Source organism: Eptatretus burgeri, chromosome 11 (genome assembly GCF_056783735.1).
Source record: "Eptatretus burgeri isolate ZD-2024b chromosome 11, Ebu_testis_v1, whole genome shotgun sequence".
In the NCBI taxonomy this organism is placed as follows: Eukaryota; Metazoa; Chordata; class Myxini; order Myxiniformes; family Myxinidae; genus Eptatretus; species Eptatretus burgeri.
In genome coordinates this window covers 84,851,809-84,875,767 of record NC_140971.1, presented here as the reverse complement: position 1 = coordinate 84,875,767, position 23,959 = coordinate 84,851,809, and the positions used below count along the sequence as shown (strand labels likewise).

Below are 23,959 nucleotides of genomic sequence, written 5' to 3'. Positions count from 1 at the left end.
TGACGCTCTATTTGCAGTTAGGCGACGCTCTCTCTCTCTGCAGCTGACTCTGCTTGCCTGGCTCATTCATGAGCAGATCTATCAGCAGTAAGACGACTCTCTCTCTCTCTCTCTCTCTCTCTCTCTCTCTCTCTCTCTCTCTCTCTCTCTCTCTCTCTCTCTCTCTCTCTCTCTCTCTCTCTCTCTCTCTCTCTCTCTCTCTCTCTCTCTCTCTCTCTCTCTCTCTCTCTCTCTCTCTCTCTCTCTCTCTCTCTCTCTCTCTCTCTCTCTCTCTCTCTCTCTCTCTCTCTCTCTCTCTCTCTCTCTCTCTCTCTCTCTCGCCGAATCTGCTTGCCTGGCTCGTTCATGAGCAGATCTATCAGCAGTAAGACGACTCTCTCTCTCTCTCTCTCTCTCTCTCTCTCTCTCTCTCTCTCTCTCTCTCTCTCTCTCTCTCTCTCTCTGCAACTGACTCCACTTGCCTGGCTCTTTCATGAGCAGATCTATCAGCAGTTAGCTGTTGTCGTGCGCATGCAGTTCGAGAATTCAAATAACAGGAGGAGAATGTGTATGTTTAAAAAGTCAACGAATTCGAACATTTTGTATTTCAAAAAACCCAAGCGTTTTTAACCATGAAGCCTTTTGTTATGATTAATACGCCGGCGCACTATTCGAAAGCCATTTTTTTTAATGGAATTTTTTTTTTTTTTTACAATATATATTTTTTCATTTTTATGGAAAGCCACTTAGCGCATCCTGGAGCTGAATGTTAGGTCTATATGTGTGTAAAGTTTCATCAAGATCGGTTCACTGGTCTAGAAGCTTATTGGTTACAAACAAACAAACAGACAGACAAACAGACAGAAGGACTGCCATATGTATAGTATATATATATATATATATATATATATATATATATATATATATATATATATATATATATATATATATATATATATATATATATATATATATATATATATATATATATATATATATATATATATATATATATATATATATATATATATATATATATATATATATATATATGTATTAGATGACCCGTGAACCCGTTGGTTCCCGTTGTGACAGCGGTTGATAAATTTATAATTTCTAAAAAAAAAAAAGATAGCTCGAGCGAAATATACTGCTGAGGTTGTTTGCATTGATCAAATTCTCCAGAAGAGGACTTGACTGAATCGGGAATTGATTTTTAAATAATTTTTTCCTTGCCCAATTTTAACGAAACTTGATACTGCACACTGCAGGATAATGGTGAGTAAGGTTGGCCGAAAATTTTTGTGCTATCGTGTACCGTTTTGGCTGTATTTTGGGAACATACATACATATATACAATTATACATACATACATACATATATACAAGATGAGAGTTTTTGTAATATATATATATATATATATATATATATATATATATATATATATATATATATTAACATTAAGTCTCTCCATCCCAGGGGTTCACATTTGTGGAGCTGCTGTATGGAGCTTGGACAAACAGCTTAGGCCTCATCTCGGATGGATTCCACATGCTATTCGACTGCTCTGCCTTGCTGCTCGGTCTCTTTGCTTCGCTCATTGCCCGCTGGAAGCCCACACGCTCCTTTCCATATGGGTACAGAATTGTACATTATCGCACCATGAACCCTACAGACACTGTTGCAGAGTCGGTGATGTTCCCATATACTCTTGTCTTACTAGCATTCACACCAGAGCTCACCACTTGTAGTCGGAGCGGCCAAATTTTTTTTTCCTCCTGTTTTCCACGCTCAGGTACAGCCGAGTTGAGATTCTATCAGGCTTTGTGAATGGTCTATTTCTGGTCGTCATTGCTGCTGTTGTGTTCATCGAAGCCATTGGACGCCTGCTAGACCCACCGGAGATCAACACTGAGATGCTTACGGTGATGATTATTGGCTCTACATGGCAGGATGTTCTTTATGGACATTTTTTTAAAATATTTTCTTCTTCAATAACAATTACTGTATTTGTACCTTAGTCTGGCTATTACTCTTGCATAAGGTCCTCATATTGTGAAATGATTGCATTTGGGGTACCTCTTGGTCTCTCTCACACTTTCATAGTGCACTGTTGTTCATTGAGAAAAAGTGCTTTTCCAAATTTAGCTGGGAAGATTACTGTAGAACATAAAAGTAGCAACTGATAAGACAGCCAGAATTATTCCCACATTTTTGTGGGGTTGGCCAGGGGAAGCTTGGTTCAAGTCTTTCACGAACTGGATGGCCAGGACTGATGTTCGACTAAGGTTAGGGCAGGTTGGTAGAGTATGGCCAGGGTGCCGGCAAGAGCTAGCCTACTCTTCGCAAAAGACACCCTGGGATCTTTATCATCCACCAACTAATGCGAGATGGGACTCCCAGTTTAGTGATTGCACACAACCTGCCTGTGAAAGCCCGGAATGACATTTTATAGCTGGGCCGAGATTGAACCGAGGCGAGACAGCTTGGAGGCGAGTGTGCGTACCTCTAGTCCATCGTGCCACCCAACTTCTTCATCCAATCTTTCTGCTTAAATATGTGCCGCTAGAAAAAATCACTTCCGCTTCGCTGTGAGGCTCCATGTTGGGTGCTTTGGGTTGAACCACCGCTGAGTGGTTGAGTGGAAAAAAATGAGTGACATGAAACATTTTCAAAATTTTGAATTATTCTCACTCAGATTTCAACATCATTCTAATGCATATTGTTAAGTTGTTTGAACTTTACTTAAGAAGAAGATTATCTGTAATACCAGATACCACCGGGTGGTGCGATACGATACACATTCACATGAAAAAATTGGTTGGATTTTGTTCAGTAGTTTGTTATTTATTTATTTATTTATTTTCCTTTTTGATATATATATATATATATATATATATATATATATATATATATATATATATATATATATATATATATATATATATTTATTTATATTATATTATAGTATAGATTGATTTTGTCATTGAGGAGAGGCTTCAAAGCACAGCGACATTGATGAACGGCTTTATGCGGTGCAATGAACTATTACTTCAGAGTTTGTGTGGTGTATGTGGATATGAGTTTAGTCCACGTTGGTGAAGTTTAAAATTCCATGTGCAGAAGTACTTCTGTATAGGATTAATTTACTTGGAGACTCGGGCCCTGCCATTGGTTGATAGATGGTGCATTATCCATGATTTAGTGGTTGCAGCATGAGTTAGGGTTTTTATACCTACAGGTGTCTGGAAAGAAAGTTATGAACATAATCACAACATTGATTAATCTATTTTATTTGATCATGGTGAACTCAGCATGCTCCAATGCCCTTTGCAGCCAGTGTCAGTTGGGGGCTTGGTGGTGAACCTGATTGGGGTCTGTGCCTTCAGCCATGCACATACTCATGGTGGCCACGTTCACAGTCAAAGTCATGCTCATGACCACAGTCATGGTCATAGCCATTCGCATACAGATCATTCGGGGGGTCGCTGTGACCACAGTGCCGTTCATTCCCATGGCCATGGTCATAAAGACCACGGTCATGGCCTGAGCACCAACATGCGTGGTGAGATTTGAGTACACGATTTGTTATTATCAACATTATTTTGTGATGTTTGCTTATTTATCTTTGGAGGGGTAATGTAGATGGAGATTTAACAATATTTTGACCAATTGCGAAGCAACAAACATTTTCTTCAATAAAGAACTTTTTTTTTTCCTTCAATATGTCCACCATTGTGGTTTCCCTGAATGTGTGCTCAGGAGTTTGTCTTTGCATCAATTAAATACGATGTAATGATCATGCCTGTTTGCTGTTCCCATCGATCTCTAAGGTGTGTTTCTGCACATCTTGGCCGACACACTGGGAAGTGTTGGTGTCATTGTTTCATCAATGCTCATCCGCCAGTTTGGTTGGTTTGCCGCTGACCCCATTTGCTCCATCTTCATTGCCGTTCTGATCTTCTTGAGTGTGCTGCCCTTGCTGAGAGATTCAAGCCAGCTGTTGCTTCTACGCACCCCACAAGAAGCTGAACAAACACTTTCACAGGGCCTGAATAAGGTGAGAGGTTGTCGGATAAGGAATTCTGATATCAAACCTTTCGCAGGAAAACGGTTATTTAAAAGGACAGCAAATAATTTAGCATGCCCCCTTTCAGTAATGGATCACATTTAAGGAGCTCTATCATTGTTGAAGTGCTGACTTGTTTATTATTCCCCTCAGTTAAGGGGAAGAAGTTTAATTGAGGGAAATCGATAAATAAGTCAGCGCTGATTAGTCTGGGGAAACTTGGGGTAAAAGGGATGTTTTAGATGCTTATGAGATCTTGAAATATATATTTTGTTTTTTTAATACATGGTCTCAGCTCGTGGAAGAGCTCGGACACAGGACAGCCCGGGACACAACATAACAAAGGCAGCAGCAGGAGTAAGAGGAAACACCAATAGCAGGGTGGAGGGAGGAGGTAGATGGAGACGGACAAACAACAGATGCAGGTAACGATGATGGTTAGGGGAGAACGCAAGGGGTGCACAAGATGCTTACATGAGCAAAATTTTGAGAGGGGTCGGTGTGGTTTAACGGGTGGAGAAAAGATCATGGCTTTGGATGAGGGATGACCTGAGATGGTGTTGAACAGCTGTCTTGAAGACCGGGAGAGAAGAAATGAGATCAAAGAGAGTGTGGAAGGTGGTTCCACAGGTGGGCGAAGATAGGAATAAATGAGTGGAGGTGAGCAGTGGTTCTGTATTTAGGCAGTTTCACCAAGAGGGGGTTTGGGACAGCTGGTGGACATGTGCATCCTGCAAATACTTGCGGACAGAGCATAGACAGAGCACTAATTTCTGGATAGGAGCTCAGGTGTGCCAAGGAAGGACTTTGCATGACGGAGGATGCCCAGTCGGCGTTGCCTTTGGCTTTGGAGGCCAACTTTCAAATGTGGCTTGCCCAAGAGAGATCATGGCTGAACGTGAGACCTAAGAGTTTGAGTGACTGAACTTTTTTGAGAAGATTGGTGAGAAAGTCGATGGGAGGGTTTTCAGAACGGTCCTTTCAGGGAGAGAGAGTGAGGTTGTGGGATTTCTCAGGATTGAAAGACATGTCCCAAGTGTTTCACCAATTTGTGATTTTTTTTTTGTTGTTGTTGTCAAGGTCTGAGGAGACGAAAGAGGCTGCTGCTTGTCTGTCAGAAGGATTATGGATGTCACGGCAGAGAGTGGAGTCGTCAACAAAGACATAAAGAGGATTTTCCAGTCATTTAGATCATTGATGAATATTTGGAATAGGATGGGACCTAGAACACTGCCTTGGGGTACTCCACCCTTGACATATTCAAAGTATAAATATGTATTGATATCATTTTGAGATTGGAGATAATTAATCTTGTTTGCAAAGATTGGAGACCAGTCAGGAATGGAGACTCAAAATACAAGAAGCTCATATATCTGAGAAAATATCGGTGCAAATACCACCTTTGAAACAATGAGTTGGAAGCCAGTGTACTTGAGATAAATAGAGGATGAGAAGATGGGGTGTAAAGGTGTAAAGATGGGGTGTAAACTGGAGGCAGGTCGGTGGTCTTTCTATCTTCTGCCATATCCTCTCCAGCTTTGCCCCCTCTGCTCTCTCTGTGATCTGTCCTCCCTATATTTCCGCAGGGCGCTCAAAAACCCCCTTCTGGTGAAACGAGCAAAATCAAGAATCACTGCTCACCTTCACTCTTTCATTCCAATTATTTTCCCGCCACTGGAACAAACTCCCATACTCCCTTCAATTCCACTCCTTCCTCCAGGTCTTCAAAACAACTGTTCACCACCATCTCTTATCTTCCCCTATCCAAAATCTTGATCTTTTCGACCCCCGTTAATCCAACCCAAACCCACCTCCTTCCAATTCCCTGTTTTCCTTCCTGAAAGTCCCTGTAGTGTCCATCTTGTTTATCCCGTGTACCCCGCCCCATCCCTCTCTCCTTCCACAGATCTTCTATTGTCTCTGTTCCCCACTATTTTTTGCTTCCCTCTCCCACCCCTCTTGTCTCCTGCCCTGTTATATGTTCTGTGTGTTAGCTCTCACACGAACGAGCCTTGACATGGCACACAAATCAATAAATAAATAAATAATTGCAGGTGCTGTCATTGGTCTCAAATGAGCTCCCCAAAATGCTGATCTCGGAGTGGCTTCCAGGTGCAAACTGGCAAAGAAGAGTACTCAAATTATATATTCACCATATAAAGAAACTTCTCTCAGTGCTACACCTGGGTTCAGGCCTCTATCGGGTGACAGGTCTGCAGTTATCCATCTCCATTTACGGTACCCGCTGCAAAAGTAAATTGACTCCAATAGCATCGCCAGGCAGAAGTTCCGAAAACACCGATGACCACAAGCACCCCTCAATCTGACTGCCGACATCATAGACTGAAAAATTGTGCACTATTAAAGGTCCGTATAGAGTGTGTGGTCGTACTTTCCCAGACGGTTAGCAAAAGCCAACCTTCCACCTATCTGGATGCCCGTTGCCACGTGAAAAGCTCTTCCTCCCTTTCATGGATCCTGTTTTTAATTCCACTGTGTCCAAACAGCCTCTTCATTAGGTAACCCGGTGGGGGAGCCGGTTTCATTGTTGGCCACTCGCTCATGGAACAGCTGGTACTGGATTACATGATACCAGTAGCAGGTGAAATAAAATACCTGATCTGACCAATGTAGCATGATGGTGGAGTCAAAAGTTCTGCCATTTTTGTGTCAATTATCTAATCCCATCTTCTAATAAACATCTAGGTAGTATGTAGTTGGTTTATTATGTGTAGATGATGTTTATTCAGAAACATTGCAGCAATGTGGAAAGTTCTTTTTTTTTTGTTGTGAAAATTAAATACGAGAATGCAAAATAATGAGAAAGTGTGGTGAAGGCTCAGTGATTGGAAAGTTGGAATCCAGTGGGGATGTTAATTTGAAGCTCCAATGTATATGTAGTATATTGCAGCTTGCATGAATGTAGTATTATTTTGGATCTTCCACAGTTTGATTGTCTTATGCTTTTAAAGGAATGAAAATGTTGACGTTTCTTTAACTTCTGCCTCTTGTGAATTGTTTTGCGTTTGTGCACTGGCCAGGTTCTCGGCATTGTCGGTGTGCTTTCCTATCGTGAAGCACACTTTTGGCAGCATTCTGCAGCTCTCATGGTTGGCACGCTACATGTGCAAGTGATGCCGGAGGCACAGGAACAGCGCTTCGTACAGCAGGTACTTTTTGGAGCGCTCGGTGCCGACGCAGTAATTTTGGGAAGTGTCAAATTTGTAAGCTATGGATAAAACGAGTTCTGCAAATAATGTAGACTAGCAGGGACCCGTAAAAATTCCGCTTAATGAAAAATGTGACTTCAACTCTTCAACCACCCCCCCCTCCCTACCACCGAACCCCATGTCCTCAACTCCCCCTCCCAACCACAAGTTCTCCCCCCCCCACCTCCCAATACCCTAAACACCTCCTCAACCTGTCTTCACCCCCCCCGCCTCCCCACTACAAGTACAAGTCTTCAAATCCCCTTCTCTCAACAGTGAAGAAGCACTTGAAATCTTTTCAGTATTCAAATCTGGATTTTCACCAAAATCGAATCGATTCGTCCTTGTCACACACAAATATGTTCAAGTTTCTTCTAAATAAGTCCATATCTTTGAGATATCCAGCTCACAGACAGACAGACAAACAGGGGTGAAAGCATAGTCTCCGTCCACCTTCGGTGGTGGAGGCATAAAGGCTTTTATTGTATTGCATATAGATATTGTTGCGGTCTTGGGGCTCGAGCCTACTACGAGAGGGAAATCGCCGGTTTCACTCAAACTCACCCGGACCTGAGGCCACCAGGAGCGAATAACTTCACCCGATGGTCGGTTGTTATGCAACTACGATGCAACTATGAATGCCAATTGAGCGGCCACGAGTCCCAGTGTCCATCCATCTAACAACTGTTTAACTGGGGATCCTATGGCCCTCCGACCGGGGAATGCACCCTCGGAAAATGTGCTACTTACCTTATCTGGTGATCTTGAATGCGGTCGAGCTGAACCACTAGCACACGCTTGACCCTGCAAACCGAACTGTAGGGAATCTCAACCTCCCAAGTTATCTACGTGTAGACAGTGCTAGACCAATGGTGGAAAAGACTGACGCGGACAAATCGGAAATAGATTCAACAAGAACAGGTTTATCTACACAAGTGGGGAGCAGGAAAAAGGGGAGGGGGAGGGAATTTGAGAATTTTAATGGCACGGGGAGAAATGAGGGTTAAGCAATTTGTACTGCAATAAGATCAGAGAAAGAGAAAAGAGACAGAGCAAACTTAACAAGCACCTCACCTTCCACTAACACAGTACATGGTCCCCAGCATTCACAACCGAGGAGAAAAGGGGGGAGAGGGGGAGTGATGAATTGTGTCTTCAGCCTACCGGGGGGGGGGGGGGGGGGGGGCAGAGGTGCCCTCGCTATATAATGCAGAGGGAGAGAAGGGGGAAGAAAGACTGTGAGGTGTCTCGGCTGCATCGAGAAAAGTGGCGTGTGTGTGTCTGTGTCTGTGTGTGTGTGTGAGAGAAAAGGTGCAGCGGAGAAAAGATGTGTGAGGGGATAGCCTAAGTGTGAGATCCTCCCAGATGTCTGGAGTGTAGCTTGGTTTCGGTCCTATTAATCGGCTTGGCTCCATCCGCCCCATCACAGCCTCGGCTCCTCGCTCGTGATGACAGTTCATGAGATAAAAATCAAAGGGATGAAAGTGCCAAGAACCAGCAGCGCGACCTCCGCAGAGCGAGCGACGTCGTGATCCAATGAGAGGATATAGCAAGCTTGTCCATCCCTGAAGAAGGAAAGGTCCAGCACCCGTCGAAAAAGAGCAGAACAAACAACGTCATCCCTCAGGGAACAGTGTCTGGTGTCCGTTGAAAGAGAACAAACACTCCAGGGTTCGCTCTTTTATAAGACCAACCAGGAAGCTTTGAGAATGTGCGTGTCATTGGGCGGGGCCAGTGTGCGGATCGGCGTTCTGCCTCCCTAGCTCCACCCATTCGAGTTTCTGTATCGAGTCCTCTTACTCGGGGCTTCCAGCTGTCATAAGAGTCGGACCTCGCTTGCCACCGCTTAAGGCGAGCGAGCATTTGGCTGGTTCGAGGCTGGCAGCGCCAAAGGCGCGCAAGAACGATTATGGGGGAACAAATGGAGCCGAGGCTTCTGAGGGCAATGCTGACCAAACATCGCCCAGGCGTGTGATAGCCATCACAAAGGTTTCAGTGGGGTTAAGCATTGAGGGTTGAGGGATGAGGGATCTCCTTTAGAGTGGGGGAGTTTGAGTTTATGTCACTGCACTTCATGTCTTGATTGCCTTACATGCGTGTAGGAAGAGATCATGTCAAATTGCAGTCTGTTTTTAATAAAAGTGCATGTACTTATGTGTGGTGTGAGAAAAGAGAGAGAGAGGAGGGGCAAGGAGAGGGTGAGAAAGGGGAAGAGTGAGGAATGGGGGGCGGGGGGGGGAGAGACGCTTCACCAAACATTGCCGTACACACTGGGAGGGAGTGAAGCAAAGAGGATAGGGGAGAGGAGAGGGAAAAGGGTAGGGGGTTTTGGAGGAGGTAAGCATGAGGGGAAGGGGTTCTGGATTTGCATTTAGTAGGGGGACTTCAGGGGAAATGGGAGGAAGGGTTCTTGACTTGCATTTGGTTGTGGGACTTGTGGAGAAGGGGCTAGTACAGAATGGAACAGAATGGGATACGTTAAGACAGCACGTTAATACACCGCGCAGAGACTGCATGGAGGATGGAGAGTGGAGGTAGTTTGGGAGGAGGTAAGTGTGAGAGGAGAGGAGGGGAAGGGAAGGCAGCAAGAGGGGAGGGGAAGGGAAAGGTAATAAAATGCACCCAAACGGCAACATTTTATTTGTAACCGCCGGGCTCTATATAAAACCGGGCGGGAGCATTTAAAATGCGCACTATCTACCTGTCAAAAACCTGCCTGCATGCATGCATGCTTGCACATGCAGCGACCTTTGCACCTCTTCGGTTGGCTCATTCTGAATCTGATTTATACATGCTATACACTGGGGAAGGTGTTTTAACTTCATAACTAAACCGTCAGTCCTTAACAGAGGGGGAGAGGTGGGACAGAGAAGGGGAGGGAGAGGTGTGGGAGAAAGAGGGGAGGGGAAGTGAGGAGGGGGAGAGGGCCGGAATCCGGCAGATGTGATTTCCAGTTCAACTTCCATCCGAGAGACGGCACACACATTGACGAATCACCCTGCCTGTGAAACACCGGAATGACAGTTTATAACTGGATCAGGATACAAACCTGGGCTAGACAGCTTAGAGTGAGCGTGCGTACCTCTTGGCTATCCCGCCGTGATGTGGCGATTCATTGCTTTGAAACAACTGAAAACATTTTTTACTGATTGTAATCATCTAATTTATTTTGTCTTCCTAACTCCGGAGATGTCACCACAGAGACTGCGCCACGGTATTGCCATGGAAGCTTGTCGAGATCAAAGCTTGAAGAGCACTCCAAGCAAGCACTCTAACAAAACAGTCGAAGAAACCTTTTAAAAATTAAGCGTTAATTTTTACCTCCGCCACCGAAGGTGAAGGACGTTATGTTTTCACCCCTTTCTGTCTGTCTGTTTGTCTGTCTGTCTGTTTGTCTGTTTGTGTGCAGGATATCTCAAAAAGTTGTAGATGGATTCGGATGAAATTTTGTGGACAGGTTGCGTGTGTGACAAGTAGAAACTGATGAGATTTTGGTGCAGATCTGAATCCGGGATTAAATTGAGATCAAATGCAGCAGCAGGTTGACTTGTAATGCGGCCGGAGGCCTGTGCATTGACGCATGCGAATTCCATTTTCTAGTTACAAATTATACAGATTTTTAACATCCTCTGCAAATGCTGGCAGATGAGACAAACATTCTTCACATCCCATCTGAGACATTGGCATCAATGAAGCAATCCCCTGCCTATAAAGCACCAGGATCATGGTGTTTAATTGGATTGTATTGCATCGAGAATTAGACCCAGATTAGTGTACTATCTCTGAATGATGCTGCTTGCTCATATTGCAATCTTTTCCCAAAGGAATTTGTGAGTAGGTGTTGCATCATGGAGTTTGCTGTCACTATTTTTGTCTCTGCTTGTGCTTGCTTTAAAAATATATTAACATACGCTCTCTTTGAAACTCACCCTGTACATTCACAAGCCCCAGATATGTCCTCCCATTGGTGTTCAGAAGCACCTAATCCAGATAACACCGTCCATTCACTGGTAGCGATCCGTCGGAGGTTTTTGTAGCACACGCCCGTCCACTCAGGCCTGGCCTAATGTACATGGTTGGGAGTTTGGGGTAGCTGCCCTTTCGTTGAGCTGAGAAAGTTCTCCAAGTCTTTCGTTGTGCAGAAGCACAGGCCTTTCTCTCAGGTACTTCAAGTGTTTTCAGATTATTTTTGAAGTTTTATGAGCCATTTTAGCTTACAATCCTTATCTCACTCACACAATATACTTTATGATGCCCCGAACACCATAATTTGCTGGGGTTTCTTTCGATGTGTGCCGAGTATTCTGGGGCAGAATACGGCTTTTCAAAAGTCGCTTATTGCCTTTGAACAATCTCGCCTGGGTTTGATTCCTGACCCAACTTTAAACGCTCGGATTGGTGCTTCGCAGGCAGGATGTTCCATCACAAAATACACACTCTTTCAGATGGACATTAAGCTGGGTATCCCATCTGCTCACATGAGTTAATGAACATTTAAAATCGCACGGTGTCTTTCACAAAGAGTAGGCAAGTTATCACCAGCACCCAAATGAAATCCCAAATTCCTGCCACCATCAGTCGAACGTCAAGCCGGGCTAGCTGGTTTGTGAAAGACTTGGGACTAAAAACCCTTCGCCAGCAGACTCCATAAGGTGGGAATAATTGGGGCCATGAAATAAGTAGTCATAGTCTCAGGTTTCCATCCACTGCCTTTTCAAGTTTTACCTGGTCCTTTAAACAAAACGAGCATGCATCAACGAAATGGAAAAAAAAATTAATTATTGATCCCCAAATCAAACAAACTCTGTGCGTAAAGCTCAACTGAATCCTTCCTCCCACAGGACATCCCTGACTCCTTATGCTCTCTCTCCCTGGCTATTGCCTCCTCCGGCTTGATCGACCTGAACCCCCTCCTGGCGGTGGAGTCAGACTTTACATCAAAAACTCAATTTCTCACTCTCCATGTACTGCTCTTATACCTCCCAAACCCCAGGAGTACCTGTGGCTGCAACTTCCCCTCCACTCCTATCTCATGTTTGTCTGTGTGTTGTACTGTCCTTCCAACAGTGATGACTCTATCTACATCTCTCTCTCAGACAACATGAACCAACTTTTAATCACTCATCCCAACTCTCTCTTCCTCGTATGTGGTGTCTTCAATTGTCACTATGCTAATTGGCTGGGTATTGGTCCCTCTCTCACCAGCCATGGCACTTCTGCAAAGGGCTTCTGTGACTCCATGGGTCTGACTCAATCTGTGAACTATCCACCTGGATTTCTCCCAATGGCAAATCTTCCCTCCTGGATTTGATCAAGACCAACTTCCTCGCCAATGTATCTTGGTCATTCTCTTCCCAAATTGCTCTTCTGATCATGTGTTAGTGAAGGTCAACATCTTTCTGGCCATTCTCAGAGAACAGCCTCTGCGCCAGTGAGTCTGGCAGTTCACTTAAACAAACTGGCAGGGACTGCAAGCTGCCATCACACTTCAGGACAAGTCTCCTACATCCACTGCCGCTGATATCGATTCAGCTGGGAGTTCTTCCACAGAAGGCTGCTCTCTTTAATGCATAGATTCGTTCCATCTTGTCTTCGGTTAGCTTACCCGTCCTTCCACTCTTGGTGCTCTGAATCATGTGGTGAGGCAGTTGATTTTAAAACAACTTGCATTCTCCTCCAAGAAGGAAAATCCAACCCAAGGCAACTGAAGATCATTCCACCAAGCCCGAAACAACTCTTTGTCTACCCTCAGAAGAGCCAGAAAAAACCCATCTGTCCAATCTCAAGAATGAACTTTCAAATTTGTCTCCTTCCTCAAAAACCTGGTTGTGCTTTCTCAAGTCTGTCTCTGGTGTATGCTCCCCTTCCATCCCTTCCCTCACTTAAAATGGCACCACAGCAGACTCCGCTCATGAGAAGGCCGAATTCCTCAATTCTGTGTTTGCTTCAAAATCTTGTGTCATGAACCCCTCTTTTTGTACCCACCCTTCTCAGTTGTACCAACAGCTCCTGGATTAAGGCCCTGTCACACCTTGACGTTTTAGCCAGCGTATGCCGACGTATGAAAAATTTGGCGAATACGCTGGCACACGTCAAATACGTTATGGGTAAGTTTTGTATACGTTAAGAGCACGCTGGCATACGTCGTAGTACGCCGAGCTCGTCGACAAATTTTGGGCATGCTCAAAATTTCTGGACGTGCTTGGCGTATGACTTACACGTTCCACATACGCTGGCCATAAGTTGTAGGCACGTTATGCGATCGTTGACACACGTCGACACACGTTACTTGTAAGTTACTCATAAGTCGAAATACGTCGAGGTAATGTCTAGCGTACCCGAAACTTATTTCTAACCTATGAGTAACATGCTTTGAACCTATGTGTAACGTATCTCCAACGCATATTGACGTATTTGACGTCTTCTGGACGACCACAGAACTTACTGAACGTGTTTCTAACTTACAGCTACCATATCATGGCATATTGGCAGCGTTTAGGGGAATTGGGACATAAAAATGGGGTTCACAGGAGGAACCCGCCAGTGTTCCAGACTCCATGTTGAGGAGATGTCCATGTCAGGCTGATGGACAGATGAGGGCAGCGAACAGGTTTTAACCAACTACGTTTCATTGATTTACAAAGGATAAAGACATAAGGGACAAGGCCATAATTTATTATTGTTTATGAATTAAATATTTTTAAAAATAACATCAACAAACATCAAGAGTAAGACGGTGATGACGTACGTTTTCTTCGGCATGACGGTGATGCTGACACTTCGATGTCTAGCGTGGTTATGATTTTAATCGTCGAGCGGCAGCCTATTAATATGCTACACCACGTGATCGTCGGCGATATGCTGCCGCGCTATGCATAAGTTAGACTATCGTTAAGCATCAGTTGTGAACGCCGACAACACGCTAAGCATTCGTTGGTATAAGTTATCTATAAGTTATCGAAACGTTCTGTGTACGTTACTAATACGTTATGCATACGTCCAACACGTTATTATACACCCAAAACTGAAAAAAAATAATAGTTCAGCATACGCCAGCGTTTTAGATACATTTTGATACGTTGCCATATGCTGGCTAATTCGTCAAGGTGTGACAGGGCCTTTATGTGTGTTTTGCACCTGAAAAGGTGGAAAAGTTTCTGGCAACTCTCAACTCTGACTGCAACTGGACCAGACGGCATCAGCTCATATTTCTTACAAACCTTCTCTGCTGCTCTTGCACTTCGTCTGTCTGCCCTTTTCACCCTGTCATTTACTCTAGGTCATCTTCCATCTGCTTGGAAATTAGCCACGTCACAGCATTACATAAAAGGGGTGCAAAAACAGATCGCCTTAACTACAGAGGAATTGACTAATTTCCAATCATCAGTAAGCTCATGGAATCCATCATCACAGTTGACATAAGATCGTTCCTTTTCTATAACAGCCACATCTCAGATCATTAATTCAGATTCAGACCTGGTCACTCTACATTGAACATGCTGCTTCCAATGGATGGAGGCCCTCAATGTCAGACATGAGATCAGGGCCGTCTCTTTGGACATATCTCGAGCTTTTGATACAGTCTGACATCCTGCCCTGCTCTCCAAACTGTTTGACTATGGAATCCATGCCAACTCCACTCTTGGATTACTGACTTCCTCCACTCTCGTAGCCAATGTGTGGCTCTCAACGTAACCATTTGTTCTCCTCTCCCTGTCAAGGCAAGAGTACCACAAGGCAGCATTCTAAGCCCCATATTATTCCTAATCTTCATCAAAGATCTTGCTGACTCTGCATGATCCTCTTTATCACTTTGCTGATGACTCCACTCTCTGCCATGACATCCCTCATCCATCTGACAGACATGCAGCACCTCTTCCCTCTCCTCAGACCTTGACAAAATCACAAACCGGTCAAACACTTGGAACATGTCTTTCAATCCTGAGAATTCCCTCGCACCCACTCTCTCCGAAAGGACCGTACCACAAACCCTTCCATCTACTTTCTCAACAACCCTCTCAAAGCGGTTCAGTCTCTCAAACTCTTGGGTCTCACTCTCAGCCTTGATCTTTCTTGGGCAAGCCACATTTCAAAATTGGTCACTTCGCCAGATGCCGACTAGGCATCCTCCGTCATGCAAAGTCCTTCCTTGACATACCTGAGCTCCTATCCACATACAAGGCTTTAATCTGCAGTTCGTTGGAGTACTGCTCTCTCCTGGGCTGGCTCCCCTGCCTCACATCTTGCTCAACTTGATCCCATGGAAACAAAGACCTTCAATATCATTGGGATCTCTTGCGATGAAGCCGAGTCTATGGGCCTATCACTTCACCATCGCCAACAGGTCATTAGTCTCTCTGATTCTTCTCTCCAGGTCTTCAAGACAGCTGTTCACCACCATCTCAAGTCATCCCCCATCAAAAATCATGATCTTTTTTGCATCCGTTAAACCACCCACCTCCCTCCCAACATTTTGCTTATGTATCCTTATTGTCCACCCTTTGTGTTCTCCCTTACCCCTCGTCGTTATCTGCATCCCTAGTTTGTCCATCTCCATCTGCTTTCTCCCTCTGCCCTGCTGTCGGGTTTTCCCCTTTCTCCTGCTGTCCCCTTTATTATGTTGTCATGATTTTGTTCTGTGTCATAGCTCTTCCACGAGGCTAGAACATGTATTTATTTTAAAAATATACTGAAATGCAAAAGAAACTTACCACTTGTTTGAAATGTAATAAAATTGTAACAGTTCTAAATAAAACAAATCAACAATTGCTAATTGAAACATTGGCATTTTATTGATGACATGTCAAGTTGTTGACCAAGATACACCATCTCATAAGTTTGTTCTACAGTACAGAACAGCACAGGGTGCAATGTCAGTCCCCTTTCATTAGCGTGTGTGGCCACCATTGTTTTGGATACAGGCAGTGCATCGTCAGCGCATACTGCCTACCAGTCTTTGGATGGATTGCTGCTGGATTCTGTCCCACTCAGTCCTCAATGTCTGAAGCCATCTGACTTAGGACCATCTGTCTGTCCTGCCTTGCAGTGGTGACTCTTGGCCTCCCTGATCGAGGTCTGTCATCTGCAGAGTTGTGGAGGGTGTCTCTGTCCACCAGGGCCGTTATCGTCTGGTGTGAACAGCCAAGGCAACGTGCCACCTCACGGTAGCTCAACCCGCCTTGCAGTATGCCCAAGGCACACTGCCGTTGATCCCTTGACAATCGTGGCATGTTGATTGAAATGCCCATTTTGTACTGGCCTTTTTCAAGCCAATATCAAGACATCACGTGCAGCTCATTAAAATCATCTCGTACCCCTTGGCAAATCACTGACAGTCAAAACGGCTGTTCAACAGCTGTGCTATGAAGTGACCATTGAAGGTTCAATTGACCATCCGTGACCGTTTTGTCTGACAGTGAGGACACTATTGTCCACAAATAAGTTCACACATTTACTACACGCAGTGTTATTGTTGATATTTGAAGGTTTAAAAGGTGGTAAGTTTCTTTTGCGTTTCAGTATAGATAGATTTATGGATCTAAAATGGGTTTTCATCACTTCTGCTTTCTTCACCCTTTCACCCTCAGGTGTTGGCAATCTTTAAAGAGTGTGGTGTTACACAGATGACGGTTCAAGTTGAGAAGGAAGAATACCTACAGCACATGACTGGGCTCGGTCGGATGGGCACCGATCAGCTGGTCATGTCCAGTGCCTACGACAGCACCTCAACTGGAATGCTGGTCATGTAGCTATGAAATGCTCAGAAATATGAAATCTCCCGAAAATCTTATTTGCAGCAGACTTCCATTGATGGACTTTGGATGCTTCAAAATTGAAGACTGCTGGGATTGTTCCCATAATTTTATCTTTGAAAATGGAGGTGCTTCTTTGGTTGCAAAAGATTTTTTTTAAAACTCCATTTATTATTAATCAATAATAAAATGAATCTTTCAACCATTTGTTGTGTCTAAAGTTCTTGCAATTCTGTGGACTTTGCTTTGTCACAATTCTTAAATTATATCAGAAAACAGATTTTGATTGGTTGTTTCAGCTGTCTTGTTTTTTTGTGGGAATTTTTTGTGCAGGATGCTGAAAATCGTGGAAGATTTGGTTATCGCTCTCCTCCATATAAAACCGAACACGTGATTGTTGTTGCGATTTATTTATGTGACATCATGGGACACAGATGAGGTGCAAACCTCTGACACAGATTAATGCTGAATAATTCCATGTCAATGTCATTGTGATCCTTAATCACGTAGTACTGTGTCATGGCAAATGTTTTCACAAAGGGATCCAACGTGGAAGTAACACTCTCATTATCGGGTATCAATAACTGCATTGCACTGTCGTCACATTGACCAGTTAAGCACTTGAATCTGAGCCTCGGGAATGGCATTGCAAGCTTGAATCGGCTCCTGTTCCAGCTCATCACGACGATCAATGATATCCCAGAGATGCTCGATTGCAGGCCAGTGTGTCCTGACATTAATGGTGGCATTGACAAGAGTGTTCCTTGTTCGAATTGCCCTGTGAGCAGGAGCATTATCATGCATAAAGGTGATTCCTGGACCAGATTGATGAAGGGTAGGCAACACATCTCGTGCAACAAGGGCTCTGTCTCAGACAGAGCAAAAAGGGGGGGGGGGGAGGAGACCAGAAAGGAGACTGTAGAAGAAAAAAAGACGGTAGTTGGGAGCACATACACCAAAAGGGCATTAATTTTGACTTTGGGAATACATTTGCAAAGAAAACCAAGAAGGGAAGCGCAGACTCACCCACGACCATTAACGTAAACTCAAACCCTTTCTTTACAGACTTCCTGTAGACCTGATTTGAAAAATTAGCAAATTCAACGTATCAGTCCAGGGGAGTGTTTCTCAACCTTTTTACCTTTGTGGAACCCTTGAAATAGTTTTCATGTCTCAGGGAACCCCTGCATAAAAATTATTTATACCATTATTAATATCGAGCTCTTTTATATGTTTATCGTAGTTCACGTGGTAAATATAATATATTGTTACGAATCTACGCCCGCCCAGCGTGCGATCGACCGCTTGAGCCAATGGCGGCCGTCTCGCCCACCGGACGGACAATTCAGTCGTGACTTTCTGGAACAACGCCAGAAACCAGTCACGGGTGGGCTTTTAATCCCACCACGGCCCAGTCCGTATTCCACCCGCGCGAAATAGGGTCAATAGCCGAATATCGATATACCTAAGTACTCGCGCGGGTAACCTACCGAGGGACCGTACCTCGGCGAAGGCCTGCTTGGACACGAACCGTTTAAGCGGTCCGTTCCATTTTGGGATAACCGAGCGGGTATTATCGCCAGACCTCGCCGGACCCGATTCTATTTATCGGTTATTTAAATACCAACTAATATTCCGCAATACAAGATGGCACTCCAAGAGGGGAAAGAGGATACGACGAACGGGTTAACATTCACACAAGCACATTTATTATTTTCCACACGTATACAGTCATGCAGGTATGGAATCAATAAAAGCAAAAGCAAAAAGGTGATACGACCGTCTATGAGCAATTATGTACAGCCACTTATACAGTTCTACTTGCGGACATGGCGCCACAACATTCATTTGAAAGCAAAGAAAAGCCCCAGGACAGACGAGGGACAGACTGGACCTCTCTGGTTCTTTATTGCACGGAGCCGTGTAGACCGCAGAGGCTCCGCGAGGCTGCGCAGGTTACCTTCCTCGCTGGGGCGACCCACGACGCTCCTTCCCCACAGCAGCTAGTGTAACCACGGTCCGGCCCAGGCCTGGTGGTACGGGCCCCGGCCGGCAACGCCTGAGAGGAACGAACGGGCCTTCGCTCTTTTCGAGTTGATGCTCTCGTTAAGAACCCGTTCATCCCTCAGCGATGCTCGGACCGTTCCGAATCCCGATCACCTCAGACCGTTCAGAGCTGGTTGGCGAGCTCTCTCCGGCTCGCACACGAACACGCAGCTCCGCGCGGCCCGATACGTTCCCCGCTCCGTCTCCTCGGCGAACCCGGACCTCCACTGGACTCGAGCTCTGCTCCTCACACCACTCCAGATCCCAACCGCTTCTCCCTCGGAACGACTGGACTCTCTTCCAGACTCCCTCCAGACTGATTGAACTGGCACTCTGCGCGGCCTTTTATAGGGCTGGTGAGACGAGTTCTGATCTCCGCACTTTCACCTCTGACCTCCGACCCTTGCGCGGAAAGCGGACGTTGTGGAAATCACCGACCCTCTGGATCCGATTCTCCGAGAGCGAGCCGACGTGTTTGAAATCATCGACCTTCGACCCCTTGCGCGGAAAGCGGACGTTGTGGAAATCACTGACCCTCTGGATCCGATTCTCCGAGAGCGAGCCGACGTGTTTGAAATCATCGACCTTCGACCCCTGCGTGGAAAGCGGACGTTGTGGAAATCACCGACCCTCTGGATCCGATTCTCCGAGAGCGAGCCGACGTGTTTGAAATCATCAACCTTCGACCCCTGCAGGCCCCACCCCTTTCTCTCCTGTGATCTGATTTCCGAGGAGAAGCTTTTACAGAGCGGACGTGCGTGGAATCATCGTCGCTTGCGCTCACAACGAAACCCCCCACGTCGGTTTGCAGCGACGCTGTTCGCTGGGGATTCGTCGCGGCTGGTGCAAAGATGGCGTCGTCTCGGAGACGAAGGTGAGGTGATGTTTGTGGTGTGGAGATGTTGACGGTTGCTGGCGGAGTGGTGAGGATGGCGTGGTTGTTGAGAGGCAGGTGTGGTTGTGGTTATGAAGCGGTTGATGAGAGTGATGTTGGTGGTGGAGGTGGTTGGTCCAAAATAACGATAGTAAAGAAAAACGGCTAATTGAAGATTCACAGCCCTGATAACACGAATAAACCCCATTGAACAACGGTGGGGAAATCTAACTGAGCATAGACTTATTGATCTAACTGAACGAAGGAACTTTATGGTGTTCTGCGAATTTCCACGGCCGTAACACTACCCCCTCCCCTTTTTACAGACTCGTCCCGAGTTGTCAAATTTTCGTGTGCCATCATGTGTAAGTTTCCCCTAGTACGTTTTACCTTCGGATCCCTGAGTGCGACATTCATTGTATTCGTGTCCCAAAAATAAATAACCTACGGGCTGAGTAACTAACTAAACAAACCCACTCATACAGCCGACTTAAATAAATTGCCGGCGCAATGACAAACATGCAAGGGGGAAGCAACTCATATACAATTTTACCCTTAACTTAAACCTTATACATTGGACACTACACCATGGCCCAGGACTGATGGACTCTGCGGGAAAAGAAACACATGGAGCCAGGCAACACAAATGCAGTCTCTGGCACATGAAACCAATGCAGGTGCAGGGAATGTGGTCGGCTGCTCACACGCAGTCCTAGGCCTCCCCCTTGAAATGAGCGCAGTGATACAAATCGGTGCACGGGCTGCACAAATGCAGTCTCTGTGTGCGGCTGCCTGCAAGGCAGTCCCTGCAGAACAGTGAATGGGCACCGACGCAAGAACACAAGCAATGAATAGGTGGATGGATGGATGGATAGACACACGGTGCATGGGCTGCCAATGCAGTCCCATGATGCGGCTGCCTACAGGGCAGTCCCTGCAGCACGCGCAATGATCCAGGCGTACATGGTAATGAATGGGGGGGGGGAGGCAAATGCAACAAGGGCTAGCATGCATGGGGTTAAGGCAAAGGCAGGCAGACAAGGCATGGCAAGGCAAAACAAGGCCGTTGTAGCAAAACGGGCCGGTGGTGAAGCTGACCGGCACAGGCCTTGTAGCAAAACACGGCCGGCAGATGAACTGGCCGGCACAGGCCTTGTAGCAAAAACAGCCGGCAGATGAACTGACCGGCACAGGCCTTGTAGCAAAACAGCCGGCAGATGAACTGGCCGGCACAGGCCTTATATCAAAAACAGCCGGCAGATGAACTGACCGGCACAGGCCTTGTAGCAAAACAGCCGGCAGATGAACTGACCGGCACAGGCCTTGCAATAATGAGGTTCATGGAGGGAGCGCGGCGGTGGTGCTGGCCACTCGGAAGGCGGTCTCGGACCTACCCTACTGTCTCCCTCCCAACCTATCGCCTTTGCCTGTCTCTGTTCATACCCACTCCCTTAATATGCAAAAAATCCAATTTAGCCACATCTTATTTTTTTGTTTTATTTTATTTTTATTTCCCCCATAAATTCGTCTCCCTAACCCCCTTTACTGTCTTTGTCCGGCTAACCTATCCTGTCACCAAGCCTACTCCCAACCCCTACGTTCCCTTCCTGGAGGGTAATAAGGGAGAGCTGGTGTCCTGTGTCGAGGCCCAATCCAAGCCTCAGAATGGCCTCCTCAGATCTCAGCGATCGACTTACCCAAGGTGGGTCCAGCGGCCCACAACGAGAGTGAAGGGATGGATGGTGCGGAGGGGTACACTTCCTAATCTACCCTAACCATTTAACTGTTATCTACCCTGGGGCTTTCCAAAAGCGCCTCTCGCTTAAACTATCAGTTCTAACAACCAAGATTCCCGTCGCCTGTGTTGGTGTCCTCACAAATTTGGGCCTTGCCCTCCAATTTTCCTCCCGTGCCCTCACAGTCTCATGGCTGGGAGGCGTGGCTCCCTTGGCAGGAACTACCCTCTTCCGATTCTCAAACTATGGCACCCCCGCGCACTACAACTGTCTCCGAACCTACCAGCTCCCTAAACACTGGGGAGTGCCCTCCATGGCTACTCCTCTGAAACGCTCACGTGGCAGGCTGGCGCCCCGGGCCCCTTCCCTGGGTGCTCGTGCCCAATGCACTGCCCACGCGGCCAATGGCGCCCCGGGCCCCGCATCATGCGGGCCCACCCGTGCCCACTACACTATCCCGGCCCCCCATGGACCCTTGGCCTACCGCGGCCGACTAGTCCGGTGCCCAGGGTACCCACTAAGCGATACCATTCGTAGCCATGCTCCCAGCCTGTCAACAGGGCTCCTGCACCCCTCCAAACGGGTTTCGAGCCTACGTTCCCACCAACAGCAAAACGACCTCCATTTTGTCAATTTGACTAACCCACGAACTCACATTACACTGACCCCGGGGTCCCATGGGTGGGAATCACTCCTCCCCCCAATCACTCATCGCACCATGCATACCACATTCACCCCATACACTCAGGCTCGCTGGCCTCACTCACTCATCATGTACATTTTCCATTCCCTTCTCACACCATCGCTGATCACTGCCATTCCTCTAACTGCTTCCCCTAACGACCTCGTGCTCCCTCGTCATCCCTTAAACTGCTGCACGTTCCTATTAACACTACGTAGCTTCGCTACGTCCCCACGACACATCCAAAGTCTGTCCGTGTCTCCAAATCATTTTCCATTTCCCATCCAAAATCTGACTACAATCCCTCTAACTAATCCATTCCACGGACCCCATGAGGACTTATCCCTGCCCCATGGAGCCGGTCGAACTAAGCTAACCCTTCCCCCAAACTAGTGGTATCCTGTGCCCAGGACAGGGGGGTCTTCCACCCCTTGCCCAGGGAATCCTGTTCACCCGAAGCGAGGCTTGTTTTTTTTTTTTAAATGCGTGCACCAGCGCGGCAACTCGCAACCGGCGATCTTTCCCTGTGACGTCATGGCAGCTGTTCGCGCTTCGCGCACCTCGTCCCCTCTCGGACGGAACCATCCAGCAGGGATTTTCCTCCTGCCGGATTCCGACCATGCAGCCACGACGTCACCCTGCGCATTATAAACAAGCCCCGCGTTTCGAGGGGTTCCCCACGCGAACACATGTGCTCTGCTCGTCGGAGCTTTACACACGCTCGCATGGAGAACCCATCCGGTCCAAATTCGTTGTCCAGCCTACCTTCTGGAGTTCTGCCCATCCGCGGGATCGGCTAATCCACCGCGTGCGTTTACAGACCGGGCTTCACTCCCATAGGCGCGCACGTGGCGGCCTCGTGCGTCGCACAGCACGGACCCCGCGCACTTCCCGATTCCCAATGCATCTACGGTCTCCTCGGCCTTTGTCCACCATCAGGCACCGTCGTCGTCGCACTATGGGCGTCGATTGGTGGGGGACGGGGGGGACATGTCCCCCCCCCACTTTTTATCAAGGGGGGAACAACATATTGATTGTCCCCCCCTCCACCTTTTTCATTGAACGTAAGTTACGTAACACAAAACGAGCTGCTCTAGTACAACCAGGCCGAGATGCTCCTCAAATACAAGAATAAATTTTTAAATCTCTATTAAAGTTTTATTGGTCTTTTATCGTTCTATTAAAGATGATAGGTTAACAATTCAACATTGACAATCCGTGCTTCCCAAGCCATGGTCTCCCACCGAGCAAGCGTCCATAGCGACGTCGCTTTTTGATCCTTCGATGTCGGCTCTTCCTATCATTGCGAAGCAGAATTCGCCAAGCGTTGGATTGTTCACCCACTAACAGGGAACGTGACCTGGACATTTTGAGGTATGTTGGGACGTTTTCGGACTGTGTATCGTCATTTTATGAGTGTTTAAAGAAATCGCGGCTTCATGGCCCAGAGCGCCACGCCTCGGATAGTGTTAGGCCGCAACGGCTCGGGGCCCCTTTAGCGACCAAAATAGTTTATTTCACCTTTCTAGCTTATATCGCCGGATGCCTGATATTATTACATGCACGATGTGTGTGTGTTTAATTTTTGTGACTTTGCACCGTCGAGTTATAA

The 23,959-nt window shown here is 46.4% G+C and overlaps 1 protein-coding gene across 1 annotated transcript in view; it reads left to right on the top strand.

Annotated features, from left to right (window-relative positions):
- Positions 1–17,214, top strand: part of SLC30A5 (solute carrier family 30 member 5) — a 46,144-nt gene extending 28,930 nt beyond the window's left edge. The window contains exons 12-17 of the mRNA XM_085847238.1: positions 1,459–1,616; positions 1,775–1,904; positions 3,316–3,544; positions 3,813–4,039; positions 7,090–7,218; positions 16,845–17,214. Of these exons, the coding sequence (XP_085703364.1) occupies positions 1,459–1,616; positions 1,775–1,904; positions 3,316–3,544; positions 3,813–4,039; positions 7,090–7,218; positions 16,845–17,006 (1,035 nt within the window). The 3' untranslated portion in view covers positions 17,007–17,214. The remainder of the gene's footprint in view (positions 1–1,458; positions 1,617–1,774; positions 1,905–3,315; positions 3,545–3,812; positions 4,040–7,089; positions 7,219–16,844) is intronic.
- The last annotated feature ends 6,745 nt before the right edge of the window (positions 17,215–23,959 follow it).